Below are 16175 nucleotides of genomic sequence, written 5' to 3' on the forward strand. Positions count from 1 at the left end.
TAAACGAAAATCACTATAACAAGCAAGAAACCAAGTTTTAGACAAATACCTTACAATGTTGTACCAGGCCAAATACCTTCAAAGTGACACGACACAAAAGAGAAATTCAAATGATTTCATACTTAAATTTGAACGAAATAATAATCATTAAAAAAACATGCATGTTTATTTGTAGTCGTGGCATCAAGACACAAAGGGAAATGATAATAGTATATTAATGGCATGATTGTTAAAAAAAAATGTTGTCCTCGACAGAGGTAGAAAAGGTAAATACATGAAAATATAATGTTTTACGAGTTACAAACACGCTCATTAAACGAAAAAAATTAATTAAATAAATAAAAATAAACACAGTAAAAATAACTTTCCAACATACCGTTTGTGGAATTGAAGTTTACAATTAAAGAATTAAAGGGACAAAACCCAGTTTTAGAGAGCCACCGTTAGATCCAACTACATAGATTGGACGTGGTGTCGGATTGACACGTTATGTTACTGGTTTGTGTTATTCATTCTTCATTTTCTCATTTACTCACCCGTTTGCATTTAGGCTGAGGTACGTCTGTCCTGTACACAGAATATGACATCACCAGTTGCTCGGCACAGGACTATTCATTCAGTAACTTTTATGTTTTATTAAGACCTAGATGCTATCTCTCTCTCTCTCTCTCTCTCTCTCTCTCTCTCTCTCTCTCTCTCTCTCTCTCTCTCTCTCTCTCTCTCTCTCTCTCTCTCTCTTTTTCAGTACTCCATATATTTGTTCTTAATTTTTGTTTAAAATAACAAATAAAATACATAAACGCATTTAGCGATTTCATGAATGGCATCATGTTACATAAGGATGTGTGTATGTGGGCGCACCTATGGTGTTGATGGTAGCTACTTGGTAATGAAGACTTCTAAATTAAATGTGTAGTGAGAACTGATATAAATCAGTATACTTCTTAGGGTTGATAACCATTTACTAATTATATTGGTGATGGTTGTGGGGGATGTGGTCTACAAATAGACCCCCTCACACATGGTGGGTATTTTAGGTAAAATGCAAATAATACAGGGTTTTTTCACACTGGAAAGTATTATATGGAATTGCCAACCCCTACCCCATTTGGTAACTTCTAGAACCGCCGTTACAAAATATATACATTCAGATAACCAGGACAACTATTGTGTACTATTATATTTTAAGAAAGAATACAATAAAATAAAACCTTATTAGATCAGCCGAATTTTAGTATTACTAACAGGGATATAAAAATATAGGAAAACAAAACCAATTTCCAGAAGAAAAACAATAAAATTAATTATTCCCTAAATAAATTCCCTATTAAAGCTGCAATCTCGAGTATATATATATATATATATATATATATATATATATATATATATATATATATATATATATATATAAAACCGTGATACATCCTTTGTTATTCCCTTGATGCAGTGGTTAAACCAGGTAATATAAAAATGTTATGGCCCGTCTCGAACAACCAGTTCGCAGGACATTTTCTTTAATATTCTGCGGAAGACTTTCTTTGTCGCATTAAGACCGTGGCCGTGTAAGTTAATAGCGAATAATGACGAGTTTATTAAAACTAGCTTGCATGAGGAAACGCTACTATCTATCTATCTATCTATCTATCTATCTATATATATATATATATATATATATATATATATATATATATATATATGTATATATCTATGTATATATCTATATCTATATCTATATCTTTTTATATATATGTATTTAAAGAGGGGAGTTCTTTCATTGGCAAGGATGAATGAATAAAAGTGCAAATCACACGCAAGATTGAGATCAGAATGGAAAAAAACACAATATATGCTGATATGCCAAACAAATATTCAAATAAAATGAAAACAAATAATATATGTACAATGAAAAAGGAAATTACAATTATACAATTAAAGTTAACGCAAAATAGCGGGTGCGTTGTACCAAAATTGGCCAACGTCGTCCACAAAAAAAAAAAAAAAAAAAATTAATAAACAAATTAAAACCACAACACCACCACAGACGCCATAGTATTACATCGTACTTCGGAATAAATAATTATTTAAGAAAAACAATGTCTATATTATCCATTTCACAGCATATGTGTGAGCAAAAACAGAGGAAAGTGGGTAAGCCGGGTGCGTAAGGTAGGCACACACCATGAAACTTTAACAAACGAAACTGGTGAATTCACAAACACATCCATAATATCGCAGCTCATCATGTTCCTGCAAGATCGCTATACTTGTTTGTCCAGTTAAACTGATTCACCATCGTTAAGTTGTGTATTTTCATTCCATTAGCACCCTTTCCTGGGCCAAAAAATTCGAGAAGGATAAAAAACATTAAAAGAAAAGCCCACCACAGTAGATCCAGGTTTGTTTTTGTTGTATTTTTTTTTTTTTTTTTTTTTTTTTTAAATAAAGAGAACAAATTTCCTTACGAAGATCCCATCACACATTCTTTGGAAATTCTGGCAAATTGTGCTAGTACCGATGATAAAAAGGGAAAACGTAAGTTTCATTGGTTGCATTTCTGTACACATTCATTAATAAAGTCACTGAACAAAAATGCCATCTTCCGGTTTCACAACCATTTCAAACGTTTTATTAGGACACCAGTCAAGCTTTATTCATCAACAACACAAATACACACGGAATCGGATCACAGTCGATAACCCCACAAAGTCGTATATAATAAATAACACGCCGTTTTATACAGAAACGTTTTGCTTGAAATACGCATACTCTGTCATGGAACAAAAACTTCAAAAAATAATAATAATAATAATAATAATAATAATAATAATAATGTTTGTTTAAAAAAAAGAAAAAAAGAAGCACAAGAGTGGTTAAAATTCTTTTTAAACACCTTGTACATCTTGTCAATAAAATATCGTAATACAGAAAATTGTTTTGTAAAAACACTACACTACATAAAAAAAACGAAACGAACAAAAAAAAAAAGTAAAAAAGAAACGAACAAAAAACCCAAACAGCCCCATGCTGTTATAAAGTTGATATCCTTACAACGCCTTGGTTTTGTGAATGACTGGAGGGGGACATTGTTCCACTGGTACTCTGTGTCCGCACGGATTCTGATTCAGTCTCTGAGGTTGTGCTGGGTGTCGGAAGCGTAACAATGGCGGTTGTCACAGTTAGAGTATTGTTCGTTTTGTAACTGTCGACTGCATTGAGACTCGAACCTGATGATCTCTTGATTCTAGGAAGCCGAATTTGAATATCATTTAACTCTTCGGGCTCGCGTTCATATCGACCATGTGTTCGATCCTGGAAAAGAAACAACAACAAAACCAATATGGCGGTTATCAGTATTCATTTCAGCTCATGGTAACTGGTTTGAAGCTTGGGAATTTCCATGTTACAACTGAATCTAAAGTCAGGGCGCTATACTGTATCTCATTAATAAGTGATATTTGTTAATCTGTCTGTGAGGAAAGTGGATTAAAAAAATAGCCTTTATTATCGACCTAAAACAATAATCTCATAGTTAGAGCTTCTTCTTTTTTGTATCCGTGTTTTAAAAAATTAGTTTCTAGATGCCTAATAGTTGTTTATTAAACGTGTATGTTTGTCGTTAAAGGGACATTCCTGAGTTTGCTGCATTTTAAGATGTTTCCGAAAAATATAATATTTCTACGATTAAACTTACATATTAAATATATTTTCTTGTTTAGAATATCAGTGTCTGAATATTCAATGTGTTTCTAGTCGTCTTAATATTTGTATGAAGCCCAAATTGGATTGTGTTTTCAAATAATTTCGTATGTTCGAAAAAACATATTTTAGGAAATAAAATTAAATTTAACCTAGTACAAACAGTAGAACGATCAGAAACACGTTTAATATACAGTCACTAATATTTTATGCAGAAAAATATATTTGATATGTAATTACAATCGTTAGAAAGTCTCTGTTAGTCGATAACATCTTTAAAATTGCAGCAAACTCAGGAATGTCCCTTTAAACGTTGACTTCAGTTGGCGCAAACTTGTTTTGTTTTGTTTTGCAAATTCTGTTTCTGGCTTTTTGTGGTTTTGTTTGTTGCTGTTTGTTGTCGTTTTTTGTTTTTTGTTGTTTGTTGTTTCTTTTGTCGAAAAGGTAATTACTCCATGTACTAAGTAAACAATTCTATTGAATGTTATTTTAAATTTCACATAACTTACAATAAAACCCAGAAAATATTAATTCAAACAAAACAAACCATTAAACTAAACAACTCGCCCAGTTTAATAGCATGGCATGAACAATTGATATAATACTCACGACAACCTAAAATCATGTTTAAACTAATAGAACAGATACAAATTTCTCTGCACGTCTGGAGAGGAGGACGTAAGGATGTCCTGAAGACAATCTTTTGACGTGTATGTACTAATATGGAAATAACCAAGCTGCAAACAGCTAAACAAAAACAGTAACTACACAAAGACATACGACAGCACATTGCATCCCACTGATGAACGCTGGTTTAAAAAACGCTATTGTTGATGTACATTGTATTACAAACACTCGAACAATAATTGACGTACAATGAGTGCACCATAGCACTTAAGAAAATAGTTCCAAAATGGTGTGGTTTTGTTCTTATATTTTTATTATTATTATTATTATTTTTATTTTTTTCTGGTGGCTTTTACAAGGAATACCGACTGAGTATAGACTACCCGTTTGAGATACTTTTCTAATAGTCCACAGAATAACATCAGGTCATAAGCATTAGTTCCATTCGAACCTGGCTGATTTTAGCAGACAGAGAAGGGGAAAAAACTTTCGCTTAACTGATTTTTGATCCTCGCGTTAAACCGATTTTCAACACTTGGAACAACTCAAATTGTTCGCGAACGTTAATGCGGTTCACCGTTGCTGGCAAACCGGGCAAGGAAAACGTTCACCCAAATTGGTTTAAATGCGCTTAACACGTTATACCGAACGACCATAATGCGTCTCAGATTATACCGAAGGACTATAATGCGTTTCATGTTATACCGAATTACTATAATGCGCTTCACATTATACCGAATGACCATAATACGTGTCACACTACATATAATGATTATAATGCGCTTCACGATATACCGAATGACTATAATGCGTTTCACGTTATACCGAACGACTATAATGTGTTTCACGTTATACCGAATGACTATAAAGCGTTTCACGTTATACCGAATGACTATAATGTGTTTCACATTATACCGAACGACTATAATGAGTTTCACCTTATACCGAACGACTATAATGTGTTTCACGTTATACCGAATGGCCATACGGCGTTTCACATTATACCGAATGACCACAATACGTATCACGTTACATAGAATGAATATAATGCGCTTCACGATATACCGAATGACTATAATGCGCTTCACGTTATATCGAATGACCACAATACGTTTCACGTTATAGCGAATGACCATAATACGTGTCACGTTACACATAATGATCATAATGTGTTTCACGTTATACCGAATTAATATAATGCGCTTCACGTTATACCTAATGACTATCATGCCTTCACATTATACTGAATTAGTATAATGCGTTTTACGTTATACCGAATGACCGCAATACGTGTCACATTACACAGAATGATTACAATGCGCTTCACGTTATACCTAATGACTAACATGCCTTCACATTATATTGAATGAGTATAATGCGTTTTACGTTATACCGAATGACCACAATACGTGTCACGTTATACCAAATTACCATAATGCACTTCACGTTATACCGAATGACTAGCATGCATTCACATTATACTGAATGAGTATAAAACGTTTTACGTTATACCGAATGACCACAATACGTGTCACGTTATACCAAATTACCATAATGCGCTTCACGTTATACCTAATGACTAGCATGCTTTCACATTATACTGAATGAGTATAATGCGTTTTACGTTATACCGAATGACCGCAATACGTGTCACGTTACACAGAATGATTATAATGCGCTTCGCGTTATACCGAATGACTACATTGCGCTTCACTTTATACTGAATGAGTATAATTCGTTTTACGTTATACCGAATGCCCACAATACGTGTCACGTTATACCAAATTACCATAATGCGCTTCACGTTATACCTAATGACTATCATGCCTTCACATTATACTGAATGAGTATAATGCGTTTTACGTTATACCGAATGACCGCAATATGTGTCATATTACACAGAATGATTATAATGCGCTTCACGTTATACCGAATGACTACAATGCGCTTCACTTTATACTGAATGAGTATAATTCGTTTTACGTTATACCGAATGCCCACAATACGTGTCACGTTATACCAAATTACCATAATGCTCTTCACGTTATACTTAATGACTATCATGCCTTCACATTATACTGAATGAGTATAATGCGTTTTACGTTATACCGAATGACCGCAATACGTGTCATATTACACAGAATGATTATAATGCGCTTCACGTTATACCGAATGACTACAATGCGCTTCACTTTATACTGAATGAGTATAATCCGTTTTACGTTATACCGAATGACCACAATACGTTTTACGTTACATAGAATGATTATAATGCGCTTCACGTTATACCGAATGACTACAATGCGCTTCACATTATACTGAATGAGTATAATCCGTTTTACGTTATACCGAATGACCACAATACGTTTTACGTTACACAGAATGATTATAATGCGCTTCACGTTATACCGAATGACTACAATGCACTTCACTTTATACTGAATGAGTATAATTCATTTTACGTTATACCGAATGCCCACAATACGTGTCACGTTATACCAAATTACCATAATGCGCTTCACGTTATACCTAATGACTATAATGCCTTCACATTATACTGAATTAGTATAATGTGTTTTACGTTATACCGAATGACCGCAATACGTGTCATGTTACACAGAATGATTATAATGCGCTTCACGTTATACCGAATGACTACAATGCGCTTCACTTTATACTGAATGAGTATAATTCGTTTCACGTTATACCGATTGACCACAATACGTGTTACGTTACACAGAATGATTATAATGCGCTTCACGTTATACCGAATGACTACAATGCGCTTCACTTTATACTGAATGACGATAATGCGTTTTTACGTTATACCGAATAACCATATCTACTACAGACTACTGACTAACATCATCGAAAACCGACCAATTTCTTCCCAAAAGTAAAACGTTTGTCGCTGTTGCTGATGATAGATTAGAGCCTCGTCCCACGAACTAATCGTACGTACGGTTATAGTGACTTACGACTGGCACACGTAATAATTACAACCTTTCCACAAAACAACCTTACAGTAGTCGCAATAGCTCGAGTACTCTGACCGTAAGAGAGCAAGGAGAGCGCAGGCACGGCGAAAGAAAGTAGCAATTATTATTATTTTTTTATTTTTTTTTTGGGGGGGGGGGGGCTGACTGAGATCAAGGGCGCAAAGCAAAGCTTAAAGGCGTTTCGGGGGTGGGGGTGGCGGTGTATGTTCCTCCCTAAACTTTTGAAAACTAGATGTTCTGAAATGCTATTCCCTGCATTCTACAAATAAAATTCATCTCTGCCTTAACATTTAATACCAATAATGTTTTTGTTTCAGAATTATTAAGGGAGCCTCCCCCCCCCCCCCCCCCCCCAGCCTTCCTCTGCTCCGCCGTGCCTGGAGCGTCATAACTGTCCAAATGTCCGTCTTGCTCTCTTACGGTCAGAGTACTCGGGGATATAGTCGTACGTAAAATCGTTTTTGTTAAGTAATCCGTTAGTTACCAACTATTCGGAACATATCGGATGTATTCGTTGGTAATCCACGAATTTACTTTATATTAGTTTATTTACGAAGCGATAACTGCCGAATGCATAAGACATGAGAGTTATCTCCCATATTTTTGAGTGAAGGTCGTATGGCCCAACATGTTTTTCATCGAACGCCGTTTCATAAAAGGTATTATGTGCGTGTATATTCGATCCATTTTAGCACTAATTAAATCGTACCATTCGTAGAAAAGTATTAAATCTGCATTTGACTGACATCTGACTTCCACGTTAGTGACTTGCAACTACCTCGTACAAATTGGAAAATTTCATCGTAAATTTACAACAATAAGGTACGCCACGTCGTGGAACAGGTATTTACTCATTTTACGAAGCGATCTTAGCACTGAGATCGTCTTAAGTCACTAAGTTTGATAATAGAACTTACTGACTTAAGGCAATTTTAGCGCTAAGATCGCTTTGAAAAACGAAGTTCGGGAAATCGTTTATCATTATTTCCAGTCAGACGATTAAAAAATAAATGCTTTACAAAGCGATCTTAACACTGAGATCGCCTTAAGTCACTAAGCTCGATAGTAGAACATAGTGACTTAAGGCAATATTAGCGCTAAGATCGCTTTGTAAAACGAAGCTCGGAAAATCGTTTATCAATTTTTTCCAGTCAGATGGTTAAAAACTAAATGTTTTACGAAGCGATCTTAATACTTAAATCGCAAGAAGTCAATAAGTTCTATAATAGAAATTAGTGACTTAATAGCAATTTTAGCGCTAAGATCTCTTTGTAAAACGGAACTCTGGAATTCGTTCATCCATTATTTCCAGTCAGACGATTGAAAAAAAAGACGAAAAAGGTTTTGATTTTTCGTACGATTATTTTTATGATCTCAAATTACAGGAAAAATATCTCCACTCAGTCGGTATGTACCAAGTATTTGCACACCAAGTTTCAAAATCGAATGCCTTTTGAATCAAAACCACATGGTGTCGAAAGGACGACATTTTTTTTTTTTTTTTTTTTTTTTTAAATTTACTTTTTTAAAAAGAAATCTTCGACGTGGTGAAAACCTTCGAGCACAACAGCCGCTTGTCCTTTGCCTTTCGACGGACACAAGGGAGGGGTCGGGCGATGGTGGGGGTGTCTCGGATGGCTTGGTGGGCTCTCCGTTAAATGTCATTTCCATCTCCAAGAATTCCCTATCCTGCGGGCACAGAAAATATAGACATAAGGCCTAAAATACTTGTGTGTTTCAGGAACAAAATTTTTTTAGATAGGATAAATCAGTTTTAAAAAACCAAAAGTATTCTTACGACATTCACCCCTTCGGGTTCTATAAATTGTTATACATCTATTCTTTTCACCTGTATTAAAAACCAAATCGAAAAAATAAAAACATTGAGATTTTAAAAATAGTTTTTGTTTTAGGTTAAGTTATATTTCTAAGTAGAGTAGAGGTCGAGTGCCCGGAAACACACATGTTTTTTATGTAAAGCCTAAATTCCTGTGTCTAATTTAATTTCTTAATTTGACCGAATTTACGTGTTAGTCACTGATTATAATGTACAAAAACAAAAACAACCCAAAACCAATCTATATTTAGGAATTGTAGAATACTCGTTTTTATAGCTTATGTTAATAACATATTTCAGATTTCATTTTGAGTTTCAGCGATTCCTTTCAAATATAAATTATTTGTTTTTGTAATGAAACATATTCCTACACAAACTGATTGATTAAATTATTGTTTAAAAATATTGTTTGACAACATGGTAACTTTTAAATTGGGTTTGATAAGGGTTGCATGATTATTTATTTATTTATGTATTTATTTATTTGTTTGATTATTTGTTTTATCTCTTTCTTTATTTAAAGGCTTATAGCTGAATACATGAACATCATATCCATTTTTAAACAGAAACACTTAACGAGTAAACATATTTACAATTATTACTAGATTTCTTGATATGGGATCCTCAATTTTCCACAAAAAAATAGTCATTTAAAAAATTCGGCCATAACAGGTGGTGGGACAATGTGGCAGTTGCCCCTACTCCACCCCAAACACAAGAAACAGGACCCCTCTAGTTTAGAAGTATCCTGTGAGGTGAATCCTATATCACTGTCCTGATTTTGTTTTTTAACCGCCCTCCCATAGTTATAACAAGATATATATGGACCTCATCTATGTGTATCCACTTGGCTCCTTTCCATTTTATAAAAATACTCTAATGCTTGTTTTCCACCGGCTGAGTTTGAGTTATCTTGTCTATGGAAAACTGGACACAGATTCCTTTTTTAATAATTGAAAAGAGTAGCCTATGTGGCGGCGTCTCTTAAACTATCTGAAGGGGCGAGACCATATAGCTCAGTGGTAGAGTGCTCGTCTGAGATGTGAAGGGCTACAGGATCGATCCCACGTAACAGATATATCAACCTTCTCCGAGGGGATTCGAATCAAGGACGCTCTGTGTAATGGGCAACAGTTTTGCGCTCTACCTACTAATTGGGATGTTCCCACTAACCACTGCCTGTAGAGGTATTTCAAACCAACACCACTACATACTCCTTCCCCCGTCAAGTAAAGATACGTCCGTGATTGACGTGAGCCACAGGCATTTGAACGAGGCCCGTAGAAATGATATCTAAAGTGTGTATGGGGGAGGGTGGGGGCATAATCTCTAGTAGCGGGGTACTATTTATACAGAGTAGGAAAAAACGTACATTTTCGTCCTCAAGTGCCCGCAAACACACACACACACGCACACACACACACACACACACACACACACGCGCGCACGCACGCATCCCAACCCGTCCCCAGTTCCTATGGGCCTGTGGTCTGATACAGGCCCTGATTGGGTTATATATTGCATGCATATAATACCCAGAACACACCTAGGATCTATGTTAGGCCCAAATGTAATAGATAAATAAATCTTCACCATTGGGATTAGAACCACCATGCACCCTGTGTAAAAGTCCAGCGCTTTACCAACTGAGCTAATAGTGCACTTTCAACTAGTTACTGCCAGTAGGAACAGTTTATGGCAAACACTACAACACTGAATACCAAGTTTCATTTTCAACTAGTTACTGCCAGTAGGAACAGTTTATGGCAAACACTACAACACTGAATACCAAGTTTCATTTTCAACTAGTTACTGCCAGTAGGAACAGTTTATGGCAAACACTACAACACTGGATACCAAGTTTCATTTTCAACTAGTTACTGCCAGCAGGAACAGTTTATGGCAAACACTACAACACTGAATACCAAGTTTCATTTTCAACTAGTTACTGCCAGTAGGAACAGTTTATGGCAAACACTACAACAATGAATACCAAGTTTCATTTTCAACTAGTTACTGCTAGCAGGAACAGTTTATGGCAAACACTACAACACTGGATACCAAGTTTCATTTTCAAGCCTGTAAATGAAGATATTTACCAACAAAATTCATTATAGTTATTGAGCCTTTTAGTTGTACTTCATATAAACCAATTGATTTCTTTTCACGAAAACAAAATCACCAAAGTAAAACAGCAAATTCATACGTCGATAAGTTTACATGCTGAAATAGTTAGCCTTTTTGTTACATTTACATTTTCCAATAATATACACTTTTATCCTCAAACAAATCTTTTAGGTTTACTTATACAATTTTTTTTTTATTAAATATTTTTATTTGTTCTAAAAACAGTTTTATTCCAATTCAGCCAAATAACAAAACTAATTTAGTAGAAGCGAAACAATTGTTATTATTTTTACAAAAACCAAATATACACATTCCATACTCTTCTGTCATACCAAATGCTTAGACTAGCGGAAAATGCAAAAGTATTGTTATCTATTTTTAAAGTTTTTAAAAACTGCATATTGTTTCATTTTCACATGCAGAAGGCCACACTCATATATAAGGATATCCAAACACAACACGATATAGTCGCATCACCAAGGCCATCACTGGGAAATCAACAGCCTTCGAGCAAACATTGTGAAACCCAACCACAAGCAATCGACAATGTCAAAAAATGTTTCCAAAAAGGCAGAATAAAAAAAGTGAAAACGGTGACATTCCTCTGTCATTAGTGAGTGAACATTTATACCCGTGACCCGCAATTCATGCAAACTTAAAACTTAGGTGGATTTTAAAGACTTTTATTAATTAATATTATTACAATTTTAACGTTATTTTGCCCTAATACCAAAACAAAATTATTATTAAGATCAAACTTTTGTTGCAAAACCATTAAATATTAAACGTTTAATTATGTTCCATGTTGGAAGAACCGGAAGAATCAAGAAGTTAAAAAAGGTTTTACGTATTGATGGAGTAATTACGGACGGGATAGAAAAAAGAATTACCAGGAACGTCAGAGGGTTTGCGTTGAGACCAGAGGATGGGGTGGGCGATGGATGGGGTAGGGGGTGGGGGTGGGGAGTAAGTGAAACAAAATGTGACTGGGCCAAAGTCAGTCGTATCCCGTGATGCATGTGACAATAGTACGAAAATACACCAATACATAAAAGAAACAACACCATTTTCAGGAAATATGTTAGTAGCTGTCATCAAAATACGTTTTAAACATGTCCAACTTTTAAATGTTTTGTATTAAAACCACCGTATAACGGTGTATATCCTAACATTTTTTGCAGCAGTAATTTTAATATTCTGTTGTCTAATTCTTTTAATATTGGCAATACAAACATTAATAAATATTGTGTTTGTTTTTTTAAATTGTACTTTCAAGATAAAACTTGAATACTCATTTGCTTTTTCTTTGTTCTATTCCTTTAAAATTTGCATATAAAATTGGAAATGAAGAATTCATCATTTCAGAGCAAAAATATTTCCAAATAAACACATAATATATTATAATATGTGAAAGGACTATTTCTTTAACAATCACAATCGAAACAGTTTACGAAACAAGATATCGTTCCAGTACGTAACTGACTTCAAATGAAAAGCGTCCAAGTTCCTGTAAAATGGCGTTGTGTTTCTTTTGCGTTTCAGTATATTTTGTCAGTGACGTGTACGTATCGTTACTAGCCAATTATCGGGATCCGACGTCCTTTAAGTCGGCTAGTGCTGCAAAAACGACCTTCACCACTGTTCGAGAAAAGTTTACAGTTTACCCCTACATGCAAGACATGCGTAGCACATCAACAAGGTCACACAATGCACTTGATCAATGATTAATCATACCGTCAATGCTATCTGTTATATAAGAGCATTTCATGCATATTAATCATTTACGTAGCACCTGTTTGGTGTGTTTTTTCAATGCTAGAGACATTGTCTCTGATACCAATTTCTTCATATTTTACATATTGCGGGGTTTTTTTTCTTCTCTGAACGTTACCTTTCATCCGCAATGTTGGTTGGCGAGTGGAGATTACCAGGATTCTATCGAAGTGAAGCCCTTTTTAAATGAAGGTGTAAAAATCTACACAGTTGAGTTGTTCAGTAGGCATTGCCATACTGAATAATGTGTTATGCAATGATGACTTACCACTGTGTTTGATACAATCGGTTATGCTGGCTCGTGTGTAACAGTTGTTGTTGGTTAGTTGCACTAAAAACGAAATTGTGCATGATCGCGCATTGACTAATATAAACTATTCATGCATTTTTAAAACAGCAATTAATCGCTTGGTATGAATATCATCATTTCTGTCATTTGATTTTTATTTCGATTTTTTTTCTTCTCTTAGATTATTGCCATTTTAATTGACATCATCATAAATGTTCAGTCATTCCCGTTGGAAAAGTCATCTTCACGAAACAATTTTGTTTATTTTACTTCAAATTTATATGACATAACAGATGAATAACTAAAGAGAGCTTTGACATTTTAGTTCACAATTATGATTTAATGTATAGTATTGTTCGCTAGCGTACTATAATGGTAATACTTTAGTTTAAAGCTGCAATCTCGCCTTTGCATCAATTTATGTCTATGGGCATCATCCTATCGAAGACACTGAACAGACGTTACGCTATTGTCCTATATACGATATAGATCGTAATTGCCTGCTTGTCAATTTTTTTATTTTTTATTGCCCCCCACCCCCAAAAAAAACCACCCACCAAAAAAAAAAAACCCCAACCCACCTGCATATTCAAAACTGTCGAGGACTTAAATATTTGTCATCATTGCTTTATACAAAACATCTGTAGTTGTAGAATGTAGGAATAGGCCTTAATAGAGGCTGATACCTGTTGGCTGATTCGAAAACTGCATATGTGACGATAAATAAATATTGTTTAAACGAAAACCGCACCCAAAATAAATAAATAAATAAATAAATAATAATAATAATAATTATTAAAAAAGAAGAAAAAAGCCCACAACTACAGATTGAATAAACTACTTGTTAACTAACAATGTGTTTTATGTGATATATACTAGAGATCGCAGCCAACACAAGACGATATAAACTGGTTGGCTCGTTCTAAATATTCGGGTTTGCAGCTTTAAACTATCAACATATATATATATATATATATATATATATATATATATATATATATATATATATATATACTGAGACAAACAAATAAATTGACACATGAATGCTAACGTAGCAATGTCTGTATGTATATATATATATATATATATATAGTATATATATATATATATATATATATATATATATATATATATATATATATAATACAAATAATTATATGTAATGTAGATTTCACACCAAGCAAAAATGTTATTGCAATGCGATAGTTTGCTTTAAAAAATGTCAACAAATGGGGTAGAAATTAAATGGGAATGCTTAAAAAAATGGAAGCAGGAATGGTAAAAGCGTATATGGCTCCTAATATTTGGGTAGGATTGATCAAGGGTCGAAATATGTACCTTCTACCGGCCTATGACATGTTATTTCATAAGATGCCCATTTACAATATATTGCATGTTGTGTGGCAAACGTTTTTACTGTCCGCTGTTATGTTATTTATAATTTTCATATTATATATTTCATACGTATCATAATATGAAAACTACTGACAGTGAAAACTGGATAATAAACAATAAATAGTTAAAACAGCTTATAACAAACGAATGCTGTTTTGTCATAAAATATATATTTCGACCCCATGACAAAAATTTAAAGAGTACTATGTGCAAACTGTTGAAAAATATATGCATAGTTATACACCCCCTCCCGCCCCCGCCTAAAAGAAAAAGAAGAAAACAAAAGAGCTCGTTTCAACGAAGCCACTTTACGTAAATACACGCTTGCCATTTTTGAGGCAATGTCGAACAGTATGTTTACATAATAAATATTAGTTAAAATTATCAGTTGTGACATATGGTGAACGTTTTATCTGTTGATGGGAGTTAAGAATTTAATGACTAAATCGTAAATGTTATTAGAACCTTTTTTTCTTAACAATTTAAATAAGTAACAACTGAAACGTCACTGATGATCACTGCTAACATCAACTTTAAGTTTTAGTCAGTGTCACGTACATGTCTACTGAAACATAGTTTTAGTTTTCATAAAAAAACTATTTCATTGACACTAAAATCTACTAGTTCTTTTTTTAATGAGCTTTTAAAATAATAATAAAACATGTTAAATATTTTTAAAAGTAGATATTGTTTAGCGGGGTATTAATTTTTCTCTTAACTGTCAAACAAATCGTGCTGTGAAAAAGTACGCGTGATAACACGTACGGTTAATTGACATGCACGCACCCATTTACATGCATGGTATGCATGTTATGCATGTATATTAATCTTAACACACACGTTCAGTGGCTATGTTAAATATACCCACCCACCATGTCTCACCCACGCAATACACGTACATGCATAACTCTAGTAATACTACCACAATATCAAACAGCATGCGCATCGTTTGCAGTAATGACGTATCACATCACAATTCATACTACCAAGTCTATTAATCTAGTTTATGATTTTTATATTATGTCATCACATTTTAAACACATATCTATATACAAATATCTTAAGAAGGTTTCTGTGACTAAAACTTTTCTTTTACATAATTATGACATGTAATGTGTACAAAATATAATTAAAACATCATATATTCATTGCAACAATGCATCATTACTTTAGGAACAAAAACAATGTTATATACATGTTAACTCAAATAATATAAAAGTGATACATAATGTTGATGATATGGAAAATCGGTTACACCGATATCCTAATATATTTTTTAATATTTATAATCAGCTTGTATATTGTTATAAATCTAAAGTTGAAATAATTAATAAAAGTTACAAATTAAAGAAATAAAACTTTACTTAATTATCAAACGAATTGCGTATGATATGAGAATTATAAAATCGTTATACTCGTAATTTACACGACA

At 33.8% G+C, this 16175-nt stretch overlaps 1 protein-coding gene across 3 annotated transcripts in view; it reads right to left on the reverse strand.

The window, feature by feature from the left end:
- Nucleotides 1-1705: 1705 nt before the first annotated feature.
- LOC121368063 (potassium voltage-gated channel protein Shal-like) overlaps nt 1706-16175 on the reverse strand; it is a 144655-nt gene continuing 130185 nt past the window's right edge. The window contains exons 4-5 of one of the 3 annotated variants that reach the window (XM_041492587.1): nt 8844-9011; nt 1706-3309 (exon numbers count right to left, since the gene is read on the reverse strand). In XM_041492587.1, the coding sequence (XP_041348521.1) occupies nt 3028-3309; nt 8844-9011 (450 nt within the window). In that variant the 3' untranslated portion in view covers nt 1706-3027. The remainder of the gene's footprint in view (nt 3310-8843; nt 9012-16175) is intronic. The other 2 variants (XM_041492589.1, XM_041492588.1) reach the window with 2 other exon arrangements.

The sequence above is a fragment of the Gigantopelta aegis genome, chromosome 3 (assembly GCF_016097555.1).
Source record: "Gigantopelta aegis isolate Gae_Host chromosome 3, Gae_host_genome, whole genome shotgun sequence".
Classification (NCBI taxonomy): Eukaryota; Metazoa; Mollusca; class Gastropoda; order Neomphalida; family Peltospiridae; genus Gigantopelta; species Gigantopelta aegis.